This window comes from Manacus candei, unplaced genomic scaffold, assembly GCF_025592945.1.
Source record: "Manacus candei isolate 608988 ecotype Guabito, Panama unplaced genomic scaffold, ASM2559294v1 h1tg000041l, whole genome shotgun sequence".
In the NCBI taxonomy this organism is placed as follows: Eukaryota; Metazoa; Chordata; class Aves; order Passeriformes; family Pipridae; genus Manacus; species Manacus candei.
In genome coordinates, this window is record NW_026138089.1 from 9,263,694 (window position 1) to 9,284,587 (window position 20,894).

The 20,894-nt window shown below is 39.1% G+C and overlaps 1 protein-coding gene across 5 annotated transcripts in view; it reads left to right on the forward strand.

The window, feature by feature from the left end:
- The window catches only part of ARHGAP6 (Rho GTPase activating protein 6), a 322,124-nt gene that overhangs the window by 239,177 nt on the left and 62,053 nt on the right, over positions 1-20,894 (forward strand). For all 5 annotated transcript variants that reach the window (XM_051794925.1, XM_051794923.1, XM_051794928.1 and 2 more), the window contains one exon: positions 19,687-19,846. In XM_051794925.1, the coding sequence (XP_051650885.1) occupies positions 19,687-19,846 (160 nt within the window). The remainder of the gene's footprint in view (positions 1-19,686; positions 19,847-20,894) is intronic.

Sequence of the window (20,894 nt, forward strand, 5' to 3'; positions counted from 1 at the left end):
GTCCTGTCTTTGTTATGCACCTATTTATGTAAAATAACTAATCCAAATAGAACTTACTGATTCTCATCAGGTGCAAAGGCAGGAAACAGTATTTAAAAAAGACTTTCTAGATTGGTAGAAAATCTTTATCGAGTTGTAATACTGTATAATAAACTCACAGCTAGACATTTCAGATATCAGAAATTAATATTTCAATGTGTTTTTAAAGGCTGTGTATTGTTTTATTGTGTGCTTTTCAGCACATCCATAAAAGACTATATGGGAAGGAAAGAGTGAAATTAATTTCCAGAGAGAAGTGTTTCAGGATACTGGGCATTTTTCCACTGAACATCTCTGTGGAAATCTGGAAAAAATGTTATTTCGGTTCTCTACAAGAAAATAACATTCTAACTGCACTTCTCTTTCCCACCATCAATAAATTTGAGAAAATTCTTTTGTAATTATTAACTAGTAGAAAAAAAAGGATCTTTTTTTGGAAAGCCGTTTAGGAGATTATTTGATTTTAAACAGAGTGTGAACCACTCTTGCAAGTGTGAACCATGGATGGTATTTGTACTATTGTCTTCTGGTTTGCTTTCAGATAGAAGGCAGTTTTAGCCTTTTGGAAAAGACGAGAGAGGAAGACAGTATTAACTATATCATTGCAATCTGTGGATGCTCTTTGTGTTTCTCTGTTGCATGCTACCTTGTGTAGTCCCTGGTAGCCTGAATGCCTCCTGTGCAGAACAGACTGGCAATAGCAAGTCCCTAATGGACTTGAAAGAGTTTTCACTCTTTTCCTGTTGTAAGCTACAGATTTTTTTTTTGACTGAAGACAATAAAGGGCAGAGTAGTTTAAGGCATTATTAATTTGTATTGGTTTATAATACTTTTTATTAGTTATATTACACCACTATGCATCAGAATTCATGATGAGTACATTATTGCTTCGTCTGATATTTAATTATCTGTACTATAGTTCATTTTTGTTAAGAGTTCACATCCTCCGTAACAGAACTCACTGGGCTGATTTTCGGGATGAATTTTTGTACTGTTGGAAGTTGTTCTTTTGGAGGTTGCCACCAAATCAGTTGAAAACCAGTAGTAGTAGTGTAACTGAAAACTGTGCCCGACTGTTGTTTTTTTCATAATAGCACAGTGTATGCCCAGTTCCTAGGGGAAAAGACTCTTGCAGCAGCTGAAGAATGCAGCCTGTGATCTCCTTCTTCCCAGGGATGCTCCACCCAGCCCCATAGCTATAAATGCCAATTGGACTTCGGGGAATTACAGCAGGCAACGAGCTAAGCAATGTCAGGTTCATCTGCAGCTTCCATTTTCACTGTTGGACATGAAAGTAATAAAATGAACTATAGCCTCGAGCTGTTTTCTGGACACTGCAAGGTCTGCAGCTTCGTGTCCATGGTCTGGACTCTGCAAGGACAAGTTGGTGCCTTGAAGGCTGTGGTTGTCTGACTTCTTTTAGAGGACTGCAGGAGGGGCTGTAGCTGAACAAATGGTCAGCCTTGGGAAACTTGTTGGCAAGTTTGCCACAAAATCCCATGTTTTATCAAGCAGCTGTGGAGATGGCCATGGATAAGCATCTTCATCTGCTGCCTTACTAGCAAAGGTCAGAACTTGGAGGAAACTTAGTGCTCAGCAACAAGGGAAAATGGTATGTAAGAAGGGAATTCAGTTCGTTTCCTGTATGTTTGCTGTTTAGCCACAGTGTAGGCATATACTTCTGGGCACTGTGCACTCCCTCCCTGCATGGGAGGAGTGGGGAAGAAGGTATTTCTGGAGTTTCATTCTTATCTGTGTAAACCAAATGAAATTAATTGCTTCCCCAAAAGTTCCTGTTTCTCACTGCTGTTTCGAAGTGATACTTAAAATGTCTAGTTAGATAGAGATGGCAGTATTTCAAAAGCAATCCCACTGTAGGTCTGGTCTGCCCCACAGCTGATGTGTCAGCAGTTGAAACATCCATAATTAGCCTTCACTTTTGTCATTACCAGCTTTAATTTCTCTGTCAAATGGAAAGGGTGAAATTTCAAAAGTCTGAGGGATTCCTCAAGGATAAGCCAGTTCATTCTGTAATGAATTATGTATGGGTAATAATAATGATGATAAAAGTAATAACACTAGTAATACATTCTTTCATTTATTCTGTGCTGTGTGAAAAGTCATAGAGGAAAAACATGTTTAATGTTTATTCAGTGGAGGGTTTGAATGGAGAAGTGTAAGGGAAGTAGCCTTCTGTGGAATAATAAACACAAAGTTATACATTTAACAGATGCTTTGTTCTTTATTATTCCTTCAGTTTCCATCTGCAAGCATTATTGGCTAGTTGTATCCATCTTTACCAAAACATCTCTTGTATATAGTGTATATAATTTCATCAGCTAGGTTCACATATTTCATCAGTTCTCAGTCCGGTGAGATACCAAATGCTTCTGTATGACTCAGAGCTCTACTAGGAGGAAATACAATTTGCATTGTGTGGATAACTGGGAACTCAAATGCAGAAGTTCAGACAGGGGTGAGAGCAGTCAGGACGTGTTACCCTAGATGTCTGCCACCAGCAGAAATGTGCTGGCTCCCTCCTGCCACAGCCCATTTACCCCTTTGGAAGGAGCAGCTCAGGCAGCTGCCAGTGGTTTTCCTAATGCCAGGAATTGTAGCTGCACGTTTCAAAGGAAGAATCACCTGGATCCTGAGAAAAGCAGAATAATAAAAATGGCTTTAAAATCATCAGACAGAATTAAAAAATACATTTGAGTTTCTTTTCTCAGGTTCTCACTTTGCAAAAGTACAGAGAGCATACCTGCAGGCTTCTCTCTGCAACAACTCAAGTTTTATGTATTCCTTATGTAAATACATACAGTGAGATGTGCCTGGACTTCCACGTACCTCCTGGAGATAAGGCTTTAAAGCAAATACCAAAATACCACAAAGTTAACTTGTAAAAATACCATGAAAGTGTTGCAAATGCCTTTAAAATCAACGTTGTCTTTTAGAAACGTACCCGATTTTCAGCTTGGCCCCTGGAAGTCATTCTTGTAGCTGAGGATATTTATTCTGTTCCATTTTTTGAATGGGATGCAGCTGTTGAATTCTTCAGACCTGAGTAAAGGCTCTTAAAAAGCCTTATTTATATCAGTTTTTTTCTGTCCTGCTCTGGTTCTGAACAAATAGCAACAACTTCAGCTATTGGAAACTATCACAGTGCAACTAAGCTGTTGAAGTCCTGCTGCTTTGCCAGGACGTCTCTGAATGACATCTCTGAAGAGCTGGACTCTTACGTGAGTAGTTATGTATAATTACATTAAAGTGAGTGTAACTTCTGAAAGAGGTTGGCATGTGGTAGACTCTCCCCCTTAGTGCAGCAGCTCCTGTAGGGGATCCCTGGGGATCTGATGAACAAAGAGCATGTCTAAGGCGATCAACTAAAGCACATCCGCAGCCTGTTAGAAGCACGTTGCAATGATACTTAAGTGTATAATTCCTCTTGTTTCAAAATATGGGTTTATGGCTTGAGTTTCCCTTGAATTATCTTTGTGATTATTAATGACCTGTATCAAATAATCTTATTTAGGTCATTGAAAGGCATAATGTAGAAAAGAACTCTTTAAACCTCGTAAACCTCAAAACTAATCAATTAATCTGCTCTGTAGACCTGTATGTTACTGGAAATCTTTAATAATAAGCTGAAATGCTGTGATATTTTGATGTTAGTGGAGTTTGATAAAAGTTCAAAAGTAATATACATGTCTGAAAACAAGGATATTGCAGTGAAAGCTCTTTAACTTCCTGTGCCTACATGCCTTTTTTTAGCAAGAGCAAAGCCCACACTCTTGGTTCCTTCTTTTTTCACTAAGCACTTTACTCAATCAATAATGAAAAGTAAAATTTAAAGAGGTTTATGTGTATCTTTCAACTGACTAACATATATTTTAATTACAGTATTAATAATGTCAATAAGAGGAGGTGAACAGCTGCTCTGGCCACTTAACACAGACAGATTAAAATAATTGGATTGGGGATGTCTGCTAGATTGCCACTGAAAATTTTAAATAGGAGCAGAGAGCATTTGGCAGTCACCAGCCAAAGCATACAGGGGATAAGGGGAGGAGAAGAAATAGAAGAGGGGATAAGAAGAGAACATTGGAAAGCTTTTGTGCTCTTCATTCATCTAAAAATAGGTTTCCAGCCTGCCTCTGAGTTTGTTTATGTTTATCTTTCCTTTGGAGACTGTGGATAAAGACATGTCTTTTCAAATGTTTTGAGTGTAGGGCTTCTGCTCTTTAAGATTTTAGTTTCAGGAACAGGACTTGGAGCTTTGGTTGCACATTTGAGGAGCTGCTACAAGCTTCTCCCTGGCCATGCTGCTGCCTCTGAAGGCTGGGCGACAACCTTGGTGCACCCTCTTCTCACTGAATATGCTTAAAATCTAGAGCAACATTTTCCAAAATATCAGTTGAATCCATAGTTCTGCAGGCGAGAAATCTGAACACTCCTAAAGACAGGAGTTTGTCCTTGTGATTCAAGCACCAGTGAGGTGTGGGCTGTACCTAATGTTGCTTGTTGCACCTGGATTTTGGAACTACAATAAAGATAAAATCTGCTTTGTGACTTTATAAAAGTAAAGCTGTAAAGTGGGGTTTTCAGGATATTGCAATGACTGAGAATATGTTTGAATGCTTTTAAGAGTCTTTGAGAAAATATAGGGCATACTCTTCTTGGAGATTACAGCAGCAGCACCACCAGCATGTCTGAGCAAACCTGGTTTTGGTTCCTCCAGCATTGCCTTTTTACTCTTCATCAGCTAACCAAAGTCTCTGCAAATCCCTCTGATATTTTCCTTTTCTAGAAACAGGAATGATGCTGCATGTTCTTTCCTTATCTGTCTCAATGTATGGGCTTTTATTAAAGTCTAATATAACGTCTCAGAGTACTTACATCATCTCGTTTGGAGTCATCAGTTTCTGGTAGTGGATAGCAGTTAAAATTATGAGATAAAAAAGCCCAAGTTAAATATATTTAATTGTGTTTTGTTTGCTTTCTGCTTTTTAGAAATTGTGAGGCACAGGCAGACAATCTCTGGAGCAGATGGGTGTTTTGTGGTTACTGGACCAGACAGCTCAGATATGATTAAAGTGCCTTTTTTGCATATGCAACCTGCAACCACTTCTGTATTTTCAGCATAGAATCATAGGTCTTAGGATCATATGAAGCATAAATTTAATAGATCTTGTTGTACTTCTCTTACTTATTTTTATTTCTCAGTGAGCTGTTTCAGCTGAACCTAATGTATATAACCTTGTATGACTGTCATTGCTCAGTCTGTCTCTCAGGCTCCCTGGTAGAGTTCAAAAAGAATACAGAAAGTCTAAACTAGTCAGTGTTTTTCAATTACTATTCATGGCAATGCAAAGATTGAATGTGTTTGTATTCAAAATAGCTCTGCCATGTCTCCTGGAAGCTATTGTGCAGGGGGTTTTATACTCCAGATTCTTTTTAATGAGCCTGAAGGGGCTTTGGTGGTGCAGTGCCATCCCTGGAGAGGATGGGAGGAGTCTGTCACAGGAACTCCTGCTCGCAAGGGGAAAGGTAGCTCCTGTGAGGCATACCAGCATATTTTGGACTGAAAACATCTTTCTAAGCTGCAAACATTTTTTAACTTTTTGACCAAACCATCATTTTTTTCCCCATAGGAAACATATCTTTTGTGAGTGTTCTTTTAAGACAAAATACTGAGGGGTTTTTTTGGGTTTTGGTTTTTGGTTTTGGTTTTGGTTTTGGTTTTTTTTTGGTCCACTGCAGAAATGAGATTTTAGGTCAGTTCTGTTTCTGAAGCTATTTTTGACAGTCCTGTGACAGATTTGTGTCTAGAATTGGTCATTGATAAAACAAGAGAGCAGCCAGAGGAATTCTCAGCTGCCTGCTAATTTGGTTCTCCTAATCCTGCGCCTCTCCAGAGTGAGAATGAGTCCTTGGAATTTTGCATAATTAAGAAACAAATTAAAAGTCCCATACTACTTATCTGTGAATAGAAAGTTACAGTGTCAGATGGGCTTAACCAATTTCTTTATGAGACTTTTAGGCCTAGCTCAGTTCAAAGTTTGAAGATTAATATTTTTGAGTGCTCTGGGAAGAAATTAATCCAAAGTAGACAACTGAAGTTCATTTTTTTCCTTTTTGTTGCTGATAAGGTACATTTTGTATAACCTCTCTATAAGCCATGAACACTTTGTGTTATAACTTTTCATCCTGGTAGCATATTTTTAAATATAAAGCTGTGCATTACTGAAAAAAATGGTTTGAAATGGGGAAAAAATAAATCCCTAGATGTGCTGGTATGTAATAGAAATTATGTACAAATAATTTTGACTAGACAGTGTAGACAGTGTGCCCAAAACATCCCTGGTTTTTTTGGTGGTGGGTTTTTTTTGGTTGTTGGGTTTTTTTCTTTGGTTTGGTTTGGTTTGTTTGTTTTGCTTTGGGGTTTTTTTGTTTGTTTTTTTTGGTTTTGGTTGGTTGGTTTTTTGTTTAGTTTGGTTTGGTTTCTTTCCTTTTTTTTAACTGAACAACCTGAAGAACCCTGGTTCAAAGCAGAATTCAATTTCTGAGACGGAAGCTCTGTCAACCTGCATTGGAGTCTATAGTTCCAATGTCATTCTAGTTTTTGGTGATTTTTAGATACTTTACTTGCAGGGCAGCTGCTGTGCAGAGCTTGGAAATGGCAGTTCCTTCATGAACCCTTTATGTGATGAAGGAACTGCCATTTCCAAGCACAGCCCCATTTCCAGTTATATAAATAGCAGAGTTTTTCTCATTAGAGGAAACTCAAAAAATATTGGTACGAGGGATATATGAGCTGAAGAAACTTATTTTTAAAGAAAGATTGCATATGTACAGCATAATTACAAGATGACTAGCAAGACACTGATCTTTGGCTGCAGCATCTTGACAAGCAGTGACAGTACTTCTGAGGTTATTCAGCTATCTTTGCAGATAAGACAGGTTTTTTGCCTTATAAACCTTGTGTGGTTTGATGCCTAGTGTGCAACATGATGGCTGGCCTTAGCACCTCTCGACCCTGTGCAGTGATTGGAAAAAGACTGGAAATGGAGGTGAGGAGCTGCATGATTTGAGGATTTGGTGTCTGATTTAAGAGGCACTGAAAATGCTGAGGCCTCTGCATCGGTTTCCCTGGGCTCCAAAGCATCTGACATTGGATGTCTGAGTTTGGTGCTACCAGGAACCAGGCTGATGGCCAAGATGTCAAGTCAGGAAGGGCTGTATGTGTTTCAGAGCCGTGAGCGGGGGCTCTTATACCCTGGCAGGTGGAAGGCTCTTCGGTCTGCTGATTTAGAGGTGGATGAAGTGTCTGCATAGATATTTGAAAAGAAAAAAAAAATTAAAAAAAAATTACACTACATAATCTCCCTTGCCATTGCCATGAATTGTAGCCCATGGTTTTTCTCCTGTTCTGTGAGCAATCTGATGAAGCACTAAGTCGTGCCAGCTGACAAACAAACTTGTCACTGAAGAATGACTTGGTGAAATGCCACGTAGGGCAGAGCTGCCATCAAAATAATTGGTGATTCACTGTTTGTTTCTCACAAATTTCCTACGCTCCCTACCCACGCATTGTAGATGACAGCATTTCTGTATGGGGACTGTGAACATGACAGACATCATTTATGAAGCAGAGCCTTTATCAAGGATTTTTTTTTCCCTAGCAAACTGTGTAAATTGCTCAGTTTCTAAGTTGCTATTGTCAAAATCATGTTGTAAATTTAGCTGGCCTGCCTGCTTGAGTAAGTTTTCAAAGGTGTTTTAAAAAGCTCTAAACTGCGTGAGAAGGTCAGGCAGAAGCTGCTGAGTGCTCCTCGCTGTCCTCCGAGTGCCATGGCAGTTGCGTCCAGCACTCTTTAGGCTAGTTCTGGTAGAGGGAGAGTTGGGTAGTTGGTTCTCAGCTTGCACAGCCCCAGGCTGAAGGATTTTTGGGCATTTTTGCCCCTTCCTCACTGCCACTTGCGCTGCCTCAGGACATCTCTGGAGTCAGAAGCTGGGAACCCAGTCACAACCTGTCTTTGTGCCTGGGCTTTTCCTTAGGCCTGGCTCTGAGCTCACTTCAAAGCGGAGAAAGGAAATGATAATTTTTCCTCTTTAAGATTCATGACGTCTGGCAGCAAAAGGTGTCCTGGGAGTCGCAGCTGCTCCAGCTGGGCTCACTCTCAGCTGTTTAGTATGCAACTTCAGGTCAATGACATTCTTAACTTGTTCCTGTTTTACGAAACGGAGTATCTGGACCTGGGTCCTTAATTCAAGTCCAGTTTGGTCAAATACTAAAGGACACTGAAGACACAAGAGAGCTCAGTTAATGGGTAAAGAAATTGAATATCTTATATGTCATAGGATGGAGGTAAGTGTAATAGACAACATGGGCTGAATGTGGGGCTCACGGTGCCACGGGGTTTAACTTTTTTGGACTTTAGCTGAATTTGAAGAAAAGTGAACAGCTTTGATTCACTGGGAAAAAAAGCTGGCATTACCAACTACTTACCGTGCTCTGGAAATTCATCAACAAACTGAGAGCCCTCATATACTGTTTGTTTTCAGACCAGTTTCATGACCTTCCCTGTTTTCATAGCTGGACTGAGAGGAATGAAACTGTGGAATGAGAAGTGGCATTAACATTTTCCATCCAAACTGTGTAATTAGACCGATTTGTATTTGAGTGGCTTCGTCAGGTGCTTTCCTTTGAAGTCTGTGGTGACATGTTTATCCTTTTTTGTATGCTCTTTGCATAAAGGGCAAGTAACCCAGGCAGTTGTGAGCAAAATATGCTGAGGATAAAGGGTTTTTGAAAACTGACAGCTGCAGTTGCATAGGTTTGGTTTGGCAAATATGTGGCAAATTTGGCAAAAAAATTTGGCAAATAACAGTTTCTGTAAGCATCAGGGTTTATGGCCATGACTTTTATTGTTGCATTTTTAAATTCAAGTTAACTGCATACAAGAAAGTAGAGACCAAGAGCTGTTCATCTTCTGGCTTTGTCTGTGATGAGCTTGTAACTCTAGCAATTGTTTCTGTTTTTCATAACAGTGGGAACTTTATGGCTATTTTCCCCCTTTTCCATCCAAAGTAAATGTGCTGCTTAAAAAAAAAGATGTGGTGGACTGTCTGGCAGGCACACAGTTTGCACTTGGGGTCCTTCAGGTTGGAGGGGCAGTTTAGAAAATACATCTTTCTCCCGAAAACTGATGTTGCAGCACAGTGCACTGTGTTGCAGCACAGTGTTTTTAGTTGTGTGGATCCATTTTACATTTCTTACTTTGGAAGTCACATTTTTAACAAGCCTCCATGTTAATAGACAATGATGAGCTTCAAGCTACTCTTTAGAGATCTTTCCAGGTATATACACTGATCCATCAGTCTAACCTATAGCTATATATACATTCAGAGCTGTTTGTATATTTTCAGTGTAGCTGAGGTGATTTCTTGAAAAATATTCAGACTCTTGTTTGGTATTTGGTATAACTTAATGGCAAATCAGCAGATTTGTGTGTACAAACAGTAATTTGTTTTATAAGAAATGATAAAATAGTGCTTTGCAATAAGGTGAGGTATTGTCCTGTGCTGTGCTTTGCGAGAAGGGGGCACGTGCTGTTTCAGTGAATAGAGAGAAGAGAAAAAGTAATTGCATGGATGAAAAGTATTCGTGATGCTAGTGAGTGCAAAGCCACCTCTTTGTGCTTGCAGTATTTTTCCTTATTATTAGACTTTCTTTATTTTCTTATCTTTTCCATAGAGGATTGTCTTTGCAGGGTCTTCTGGAAAGAAAGAGTCATCCAAACAGCTGCTAGTATGGGTGGAATTTGATATCCCAGATCTTATAAAAACGCCATCAAAACAAAGCAAGAAATACCATCCCAATAAACTGGAGTAGATTGACAGAGCACTGCAACTGACTCAGTGGTACAGACTTGTCCCAGGCTGCATGACATAAGTGTGTAGGACAGGGTAGTGTTTGCACCTGTGAACATAGTGCGAGAGTGATAAAACCGAAGTGGAAGTGTAGAGTGATTATGTAGCAAAAGAAATGAAAAATCCTATCCTCTAAAAGCTAATTGCTTACTTTGTGCATGTTTGAAATGTACCCGTCCCTTCCTCCTAGAGGCATCTGTTGAATTCTTGTGTCACTGACACTGCAGCACTGCTGACTGGTGATATAAATTCGTGACTCAAAGAAAACTTCCTTAAATAAGAAAATGGCTCCTTCAACCTTTTTTTTCTGCCTTTATTTTGACTAATTTATGAAAGAGAGAATGTGTGTGAGAGAGTGCACATGGTCACACTACAGAGTGAGTGGGTAGTCACTGTTGGAGGTGTTCAAGTCAGCTCTGAGAGTAGCCATTCATGTAATGAGTCTGCAGGTTGCTCTGGAAGGGGGATGATAATCTTTAGGAAGGTTCAGTGTAGTAGTCAGGGTAGATGTTAGAGCAGTTGGTACCCTCCTGATTGGGGCATTTGCCTGGGATGGGATAAAGCTGGATCAATGGGCCAAGGCCAACACCATGAGGTTCAAGACCAAGTGCCGGGTCCTGCACTTTGGTCACAACAACCCCGTGTATCGCTCCAGGCATGGGGAACAGCCACTGGAAAGAGACCCAGTGGAAAAGGGCCTGGGGGTGCTGGTCAAGAGTGACTGAGCATGAGCCAGAAGTGTGGTCAGGTGGCCAAGAAGGCCAGTGGAATCCTGGCTTGTATAAAATATAGTGTGGCCAGCAGGACCAGGGAAGTTTCCTTCTGTACTTGGCACTGGAGAGGACATACCTCGAGTACTGTGTTCAGTTCTGTGCTCCTCACTGCAAGAAAGACATTGACGTGCTAGAGCGAGTCCAGAGAAGGGCAATGAAGCTTCTGAAGGGTCTGGAGCACAAGTCCTATGATGAGGAGCAGATGAGGGAGCTGAGGTTGTTTAGTCTGGAGAAGAGGAGGCTCAGGAGTGACCTTATCGCTCTCTACAACTACCTGAAAGGAGATTGTAGCCAGGTGGGGGTCAGCCTTTTCTACCTTTTCTACCAGGCAACCAGTGATAGGACAAGAGGACATAGCCTCAAGTTGCAACTGGGGAGGTTCAAGTTGGACATCAGGAGGAGTATTTTCACTGAAAGGGTTAAGCATTGGAACAGACTGCCCAGGGAGGTGGTGGAGTCACCATCCCTGGAGTTATTCCCTTAGGGCTGTGATCTAGTTTACATGGTGGTGTTTGGTCAAAGGTTGGACTTGATCTTGGAGATCTCTTCCAACCCAAATGATTCTGTGATTGTATGAAAGCTTGGTTCAAGGTTTTGCTCTAAGCCATGTAGTACAGACTTCTTCCCAAGTCCTCTGTCTTAGCTGAGTAACTGAGAGCTCTCACTCTACTTCCAAATGTAAATATTTAGAGATGTCTTACATTTTGTTCCTGTCAACTAGATCACACCCACCCTCACTCTCCCCCGCAAAAGAAGTGAAAAAAACCCTAGAATTGTTTTCCAGCCAGACCTGTTATGTAGTTAATTGGATGGTTGTTTTCATATGTGCAACAGATCTCATTTTCCTTTCTGTGAGTTTTACAGGTATAAAGAAAATACTGGCATGAACCACTTGAAACAATAAGAATAGGGGTTTGTATTGAATTAAAGACTTCACTATTAGTCAAATCCTAGTTCTTGGAGTAACATAATTATTTGACTTTACCTTCATTACGAGATTCTGACAGTATGCTAGTCAGACCATACAATCTACGTGAGTCTTAGAAGCTCAAAATCCAGGAAGTAAACTAAAGTACTCAAATATGTATTTCTAGCCTTGTATACAATACTCAGGCTGATATGGTTTTTGCATGCTTGGAAATGACAGTGTGTCCTCATACATGCCTTCTCTCTTTCAAATAGTAGATAATTTACTTCTCTAAAATGTTTCACTTTTTTTTTATAAGGAACATAATATAAATAGATGCCACTCCTAACGGTTCAAACCGTTGGCTCTGGTCACATTGATACTTATTGGGTGCAGAAACTGTTAACTTTTGTGCTGTGCTAGCAGAGATCTTTATTGTTTCACCAGGAGATTTTGTACTACTTCAGGACCATATATCCAAATAGGATATGTGATTATATTTGTTTCCTCCAAATTGTTTAAATACACTTCACATATAGTTTCAACCTTACTATTTTATTTGCTTAACATTAATCTCATTAGGCTTAGGAGAAAGAGCACTATTTCATATTCAAAATCTAATTGGAAGTCTTTACATTTAGTAAGAGTGTAGCTTGAATAGATGGCATTCGTGGGTACTGTAAAACCTGCATATTGTGTAAAAGTTGTCCTCAGGATGGAGTCCACCTTTTCCATGACTTGGGGCACAGGACAACTCAGAGAGGACATGACAGTCTTCAGTATATCGTGAGTTGTGGTTCCTTGTTCAGCTTCACAAGCACCTGAAAACTGAGGACTATTGGAAGCACACTCGATAATCCTGCAGCTGTAGTGTTGGATTTTGGGTCAGCTACCATTAGCTTGTAGAGTTCCTGTTACTCTTGATGAAGCAGGAATCTGTTTTAACACTTGAGAAAAACATAGCACCAGCCTCTCAAAATGTACACTATATGAACTGATAAAAGGGATAAGAATTCTCCTCTTAATGAACCCAGGCTACCCCGATCTTTTGTCTTGAGATTGATGAAACCTCTGTAGCCCATTAGTGTGCTCTCAGATGGTTTAATTACTGCAGTTCAGCTTGTTACTGCATGCATTCGGGGTTGTGGCAGCACTGCTTGTACCCTCAACCTGCAGCAAAATTCAGAGTATTGCAGTATGGCTTCATTCTCTTTTACTCACAAAAATATCTTTACGTGAACACTGACAAAATTTCAACTGTAATTTTAAAGTTGGATCTAGGCTTTTTAAGGTGTTCTGTCTTCATTTTGCCACCTCCAGAAAAGCACTCACACCTTCTGGTTCTAATTGTGGTGCTCCTTGATAAATCCCTTAAGAAATACTGATATCCGCTGAAGTAAGAAAATCTGACCATGTATTTTGATGCATTTTAATGGAGTTTTCTAGCTTCTGGCGGTTGGTTTTCTGGACCTATTGAAAAAGTTGGGTACAGAGTGGGTATGCTAGGGATGAATATTTTGCTAGGCAATACCTTCAACATAATTAATGTTTAATAATGTCAGAAAAGAAATTAAATACATCTCCGTTATGCATCAGTCTTTTTAAGAGAATGCTTTTTAAATACTCTAAACATGAAATAGTATCCTGAGGCATTTGGAAAACTTGGAGAGGTTGCTCCGGAAATATTTTTCTCTTTATTTTAACAATTTTAATACTGCTGTGAAAGCATGCTCATTGTTCTGCTCTCTGTTTATCCTTAGACTAAAGTTAGAAGGACTATTTTTCCCCCGGTAAATGGAAATCACCACTGTAATATTCTGAAATATGTATCTTTGCTTGGGCACGGGTTCATGCCATCTTGCTAAGTGAAGTATTTCTGTTGTCAATGTGAATTCTGTCTTCCCTGAGTGGAATACCAGCTTTCCAGTGTTCCCACAGTGATTGCCTTGCAGTATTGATCCTGGGTACATGGATTTCCAGCCTTGGGAATGAGAGAGGATGTTTGCTAGGAGTAAGGAAGTGTCTGTCTTCGGCAACACTAAACTGCCATTAAATAGTTTTGATATCTAAACCTAAACAAAATCTTTTTTTGTAAAGTGTGATCTTTCTGACAAAACTACACCTAAGTACAATATAGCATGAGATAAGGCCACTAGTGCAAGGCTTCAAACTGTAACACAGGATCATCTGGACTGTACATTCTTTTCCTAGTGGAGACATTATATTAATAATTTTGCCACTGACGTCAAGGGGAACAGGATGTCACCCTAGATAACAACCTTACTGAAGTCAGTCTTTCTTAATGAAGATTAATTGTGCATCCATACTTGGTGCATACATGTTCAGACATCTTCCTCTGAATGCTTTGGTGTCACACAGCAAGTCTTGTGCTTCTTTTTATAGTGTTTAGGTGCTATGTGCTACTAGTAGATCCTTGGGAACAACTGTGTGATCTCAGAGCATCCTAGGTTGCAGTAGTTTGTAATGCCAACTGCAAACCAGTGCACTGCCCATAATACCCTGAACTGACTATGGAAGAGCAGCTGGAAATGGGATGGCAGGCTGTAGCACACTTGTACCATCCTGTTTCTTCTTAACTATTCATTAATCTACAGGTGGTTATCTAGGGTGGCAATAGCAAAGAAGTTTCCATGCAGTCCTTAACCTGTGTGTAATGCTAAAAAGGCAACTTTATTTAGCTTATTTCTCCCTTCTCCTTAATTCTCATCCTGTCCAGGAACAATGTTCTGTACGTTGATTCAATAGGACAGAGTACTTAGCTGTACTGAAGTGACTAGCTTTCATTTCAGAACTGGTTTTGGTTCTTCCTAACAGCAACACCAGGGAAATGAAGAAGAGAGGGATTACTTGTACCAACAGCCAAATGTGAGAGTTTATGCCTGAGGAATCTGGAAATAATTTTAGAGAGAGTTGAAATAAATGACCAGGGTAAGCAAGAGGTTGTAAAGTGGCAATTATATGTTGTTTCATGAAGCTTAAAAAAGTAATTAAGCAAACAGAATTAAGACACTGTAATGCTATATTTGCCATGTTATTTGCAGTTTAATCTTTTAGTGTGCAAAATCACTAAATTCTTTTACAATGGACACCCATCTAAATACAAGCACATAGCTGAGTTGCTAGAATAGGATAAGAACAAGTAAGCATAATTGGTTTTGATCTTAGTGATTTCAAATGGATTTGAGCAAAAGACTAATGAAAAGTAGACAACTAATGAGTAAAGACCAAAGTCATTAACAGTAACAATAAGTCAGTAAGATAAAAATTGTTTTCTCTATCTTGCAATAAAATCTGTGTTTTCTAAAACTATGATGTGTGGGGGTTCTTATTTCCCACCCTATGCACCATCCACATTACTCCCAAAACCTTAAAACTCCACAGAAATCAGCAGAGGTTGGTCATTGCCCATAGTTTCACATTTAGCATTCTGTGCAGTAGTTGTCAGCTGCTTTCTGTATTGTACAAAGGACAGGAGAACAAGACTTTATTAAAAGACATCTGAAAGACTCTGTGTTGGAGTCTCAGGAGAAAGAGGTCAGGTACACAAGAATAGCTTAGACATGCTTAAGAGTAATTTAAGCACACAGTGTTACTTAAGTCAGGATGTACCACTTAATGTTTATTTTGGAACCACCAAACATCCAACCTATTAAAAAAAATGCCTGAAGATATATTAGTAAAACTACAGTCTGCATCCTATTAAAAATATGCTTATGACTGTGGACGAGAAGTACGGGGAAAATTGATAGATTCTTCAGAGGCAAAAGATGCAGTTTTTCAGTCATCTCCTTTGCTGAGTCATCTGCTCTGGTATTTTAGTTAGTTACCTGGTACGTGAACTGCTCGGTTGAGTGGAGGAAAGATGTTAGATGTTAGTGGGAGTGCCAGAGAGAAAATGCAGCTGAAGCTGGAGGCTTGAGAGGAAAAATACGTGACTGATTGATGTAAGAAACCAGAGAAGGCTTTTAGTCTGGATTAAGGTTTCGTAAAATTCATTTATGAAAACAGCTTTGCAGTTAGCAGTTCGTGTCCTATCAGGCTGATCACTTTATCCCAGAGCAGTATTTCTGTTTGCACTCTTCTTTCTGTGTGTTGTCTTTTTTATCTTCTTGGTTATGAAGAAGTCATTTGCAGGTCATATTTAGACCTACAGTCCTACAATCTAAATAATAAGATGTGTACCTGTGTCTGAACACATATGCTGGGCATGAACTTCAAAAAAAATAAGTCACTCTGACTTGTTGCTTGAAGATAATCTGCTCCTTTTAAGCTTGCCCAAGGAGCTATATCAGGTTGATGTTGAAATAAGCTGGTGAAGTGTTGCCCCTCATATGGAGAGAGAAACAGAAAATATTCTTCATGTCTGTGCTGCCCTTATCGTCCTTTGGTTGCCCCACAGTGTGGAGAATAGCTTCAGGCAGATGTAATTACACCGGCACCCATTCTTCAATGGAGCTTGACTTTTCTGGACCTCTCCCAAGCTTGTTTGATTTTGCAGTAATTTACAGTCTGTTTGTAAAACTCAGCAGTGCTTTGGGAGGAAGATGAGGCCTTTAATTTACTTTGTGTTATATAAAGCATAGGAGTATTTTAATAGCTTAAATTATGAAATACTGTGTTTTGACTCATAGAACACATTGATTTTTATTTGCAAAATGAAACAGACTTCTTTGAGGAAATGTTTCTTGAGCCTCTAGCTTCTTTAAAGATTAAGAGATTCCACTGGCCCTACCTACCATATGATTTTCCAAAAATATTTTAATTTATTAGTCATGTGTTCCATTAGCATAATAAAAGCCTGTGTTAATGTGACCTAGCAGAGCTGTTATCAAACCCATCAAGTGTTGGAGAGTAATGTCTTCTTCAGTGCACTGCAACTGGACTGTGATTCCACATTCTTTATCGATGCTCGGCAACCTGTCATGCCATTGTAAGGTGCAGAAGTTGCATGCCACAGTTTTCAGCTAAACTGTGAACACCAGGAGCATGCTGGCAAACTGCCAGAATAAAAACCTGGTTGAAAGGAACAACCCTCAGTCTTGTTTGGTGCTTTCACCTTTCTGTTGGTTTTAAGCCCTTGAACTCCTACCAAAAAAAGGAATAGAAATAATTTTTTAAAAAATCATAGAATCATTTATGTTGGAAAAGACCTCTTAAGATCATTGAGTCCAAACATTAACCCTACACTGCCAAGTCTACAACTAAACCATATCCGTAAGTGCCACCTCTGCATGTCTTTTAAATACCTCCAGGAATTGTGACTCCTCCCCCTCACTTCCCTGGGCAGAAGGATGGGTTATTCCCATATGAAGATGAAATTAGCCTGGTAGTGCTGAGTTGAGTGCTCTGCTCGTGAAAAAACAGCACAGCTCTGTGCAGGGGTTACTGGAGTCCTCAAAGCAGAATCTTAGTGCAGAGCTGTACCACAGGTTGCAAGCCTCATCTCTCCAAGGTCAGCTGTTTTAGCAGAGCTAATGTTAGAACTGGGCATTGCAGTGATACAGCTCACTGCTTGCAGTTACAGAGCTAACTCAGAGGATGTGGAGTTACCTCCAGAGTTAAAAATTGCCAAGGGCAAATCTGTCTGAAAAAGAGGAATAATTTATGTGTCCGTGCAAAATTCAGTTAAGGACCATTTGTTTAATTTGTGGTAATTTCTAAAAGTCCCATGCAGCCTTTGGTTTTTTGTGGTCTACAGGAAACAGGACATGTTCTAAATAGTATAAGTATTCTATTAGCTCAGCTTCTTCTAAGGAGCGTCATTTTTGCTTCCCATTCCTCTTTTAAGTGTTTCAGTTTGAAATTTTTTATGGTAGACATATCAGTGATATTTTTGTTTATGAAAATGCTCATGTCAGAGAAATAACTCAGATAAAATAGCCTTAAACTCCGCCATAAAGATGTATATTTGTCTCTCTGTACCATTTTGACTGTAGAATATTTTATATATTATATGTTCAGAGGACTGTATTGCATTTTCTGTACTTGTAAAATTTCTTTTGCATTATCAGGGTTGGAAAGGAATTAGTTTCATAGTATACATTATTTGGTTGTGGATTCTGTTCTTGATGACTTTTATCTATAAATGACAACAGCTTTTTAAAAAATGTAAATGTTTACTTGCAATTTTGCAAATAGGGTTTGTGTGACTTGCTGCTTTGGTTTTGCTTGAGTTAAACTGATCAGCTGGGCTTGTGACACCGTGCAAACCTTTAGTTTGAGATTACTAAATCTGGTTAGTCAACAGTAAGGCTCTAGAAGAGCAAGAAGAGGTGAAGAGGCAAAAAATGAAGGAACAAATTCCGGTAGTCAAATAAATACTGGGCTAACACAGAAGTTTGCATATGTGGCCCATGTGTATATAAATGTCATAAAGACATTGAGCATAGTACATCCACTGAGTATACAGAGGTGCAGCTGTTCATGTTGAGGTAACATCTATATCTATTATGGTTGCACGATGACTTAAAATAAAACTACTGTGGCAAAAAAATCTTCCTAGATGAACTCAGATGTACTTCATGAATCATAAATGTTGTTTATTGTGTAATTCTATATTGCTAAATGATGCTAAATCTATATTGCTAGATGATGCTGCACATTTGTGAATAATTTTTGTCTTGTACCTATATGAGAATACACACAGGCAGTCATAAGTGTGCATATATATGTTTGTATACAAAAATGTATATACAGGTTGTATGAATGCATATAAATAACATACACATATATAGGCAAAATATGTAGACTGTTAATGAAGATGTTTACATGCAACAGGATGCATAACTCTTAAGTAAAGTCAAAATTTACTGATTTTCATATTAAGGAGTTTCAGCCAATATCTTTTAAAGTCAATGGACATCCTTTGCAGGTATATGTGCAGAACAGTGTACAGTGAAAAAAATGAATATGCAGTGAATGTACAGATGTTGAAATGTAAGCTGAAAATGAGAGTGAAGCTTGTTCATTGTAAATCTGCCATGTTGTGATGAAAGGCAGGTTGGTGAGTTTGTTGTTACAGCCCAGCAGATGTACATCAGAGCTTTTCATTATCTGCAGGTGCATCAGGTTATACCTACTGACAAGACTAATGCTTATTTTTTAACATGGATAGAATGAAAAACAAATTTTTCTTTCTTTCCCTGTAGTGCTAATGTGTGCTCTTTGATGGTGCTTTGATGAATTCTGAAAGCCTTGCTTGAAGTTAATTGTCATCCTTTAAGCTTGTTTTGTGCTTGCTCTTCTCTTTGAGTAATGATTACTTCTCTGACCCAAGCTAAGTACTCAGAGAATAGTTTCTTGTATATTTTTTTCGCAGGTGGGAGATAGAAAAGCTAAAGCTTTTTGTTTGCTTTCCGAGAATAATTGGTACCTTGCAGAGATGTAACATATCTTAACGCTGTTTTCCTCTTTAAATGTTAACACATACGTTGTTATTACAGCTCTTCAAAAACATGTCCTTTAGTCAATCGTATTCTAAACACAGTATCCTCATAAGGAGGGGATGGGATGTGCCAGAAAAGAGGCTCTGCCAGGGTACTCTCTGAACAGTCTGGTGGAATGGGATTAGCAAATTGAGGGAGATAAAATCTGTGTTGTCCATGGACCTGTGGAGATCTGACAGTGCAAGAAAAGGAATTAAGTGATGATCAAGTACTGTACAAAGAAAGCAAACTGGGAAAAGCAGATAAAGGTTGTTTGGGCTGTTTTTTACTTTTTTATTTTCCCCTACTTTGTGCTTTTTTTCCACTGGAGTCCTAATGTTTTTGCAACAATACTTGATTAAATGGTTTCAGATAGAATTGACTTCTTGTTTCGCATGTCTGTACCCCTTTTAAGGAATGCTACTCTAGGGAAAACAAAGATATTTGAAAAGTTAGAAGTGTCCAAGAAAATTGCATTTTAGTACAAAGAACCTGTGTTGTTTTTTTCTAGCAGTAAAAGAGATGGTTCTGTTTATTAAACTGTGCATACCATATGATGCTTGATATTTTTCCATTTGATTTCCTGTAGGGTGATTTCACTTGGAACAGCATGTCAGGGCGCAGTGTTCGGCTGAAGTCAGTTCCCGTTCAAAGCCTCTCGGAGCTGGAGCGTGCTCGGCTGCAGGAAGTGGCTTTTTATCAGTTGCAGCAGGACTGTGACCTGGGCTGTCAGATTACTATCCCCAAAGGTAAGGGCTTGATAAACTGTCTCTATTTAGATTGCTAAGCCACTGATTTCATATCACAGCAATAAACATTAGATTTTTTTTTTTCATTCCACAGATATTGTCTTCTATTTCAGTTTTGCTTAAACATAGTCACTGTGTAAAAGTGACGAGAAAAGTTGTTTGTCTGCTGTGTCCAATTCGGGCCACCTGGGGATGGGATCATCTGATCAAGGACAGATGCCTACAGGGTAGATAATCTAAATCAGACCTATTCATCCTAGGATGTCTTGATACTCAGTTGAGGCAGAAAGGTTTTTCTCACATTTCCTGACATCCTAAAGTAAAACTCTATGTAGGTCAGGTAGATCATACCCTAGAAGTGGCATTTTCACTCTGTATTGCATTGTCTATGAAGAAAGCCAAGTATCATTAGTTCAGACAGACAGTGAAGATATTTACATCAAATAAGATGAATCCTACCCAAGTTTTCCTAAAGACAGTGGTGTTTATTTCCTAAAAAACAAGTTAATCTTCAGCATAAAACATTGAACTCTTAGGAAACAGGAGGTTAACTGAAAAGGAGAAACTCAGCTCTTAGAATCCTGATGCAGGATGTGTGCTTAGTTTACTATGGAAGAGATCTAAAACTAATGAGAAAGTTTCTGTTGTTTCCTGTAGGCTGGAGATCAAGGATAGCATAGACAACTGTTGTGCAGTCATCTGCAAATCTGACTTTCCTGTTGTTTCTTTGCAGTTGTATACTTGTGTAAGGAATATCAAGGGATCACTGAATTCTCACCTTTGGCTATGAGCAGAGGTGCTGTGTGCCACAAGACCAATTTTCTAATGAGTCAAAGTTAAGCAGGAAAAAAGTCATCCAGTCCATGAAAATAATGATGTGGGAAAGAAAAAATGTGACAGAGACAGGCTTGTGTATTCATCAGCTTTTCAGCATCTGCAGAAAAGTCCTGCCAAAACCAACAAAGTCCAACTTACCAATTACAGGAAGGCATCAGTTTGTAGTGAGATGGATTTAATCAACTTCTTCAAGTCCCACCAGCTCCCCTGG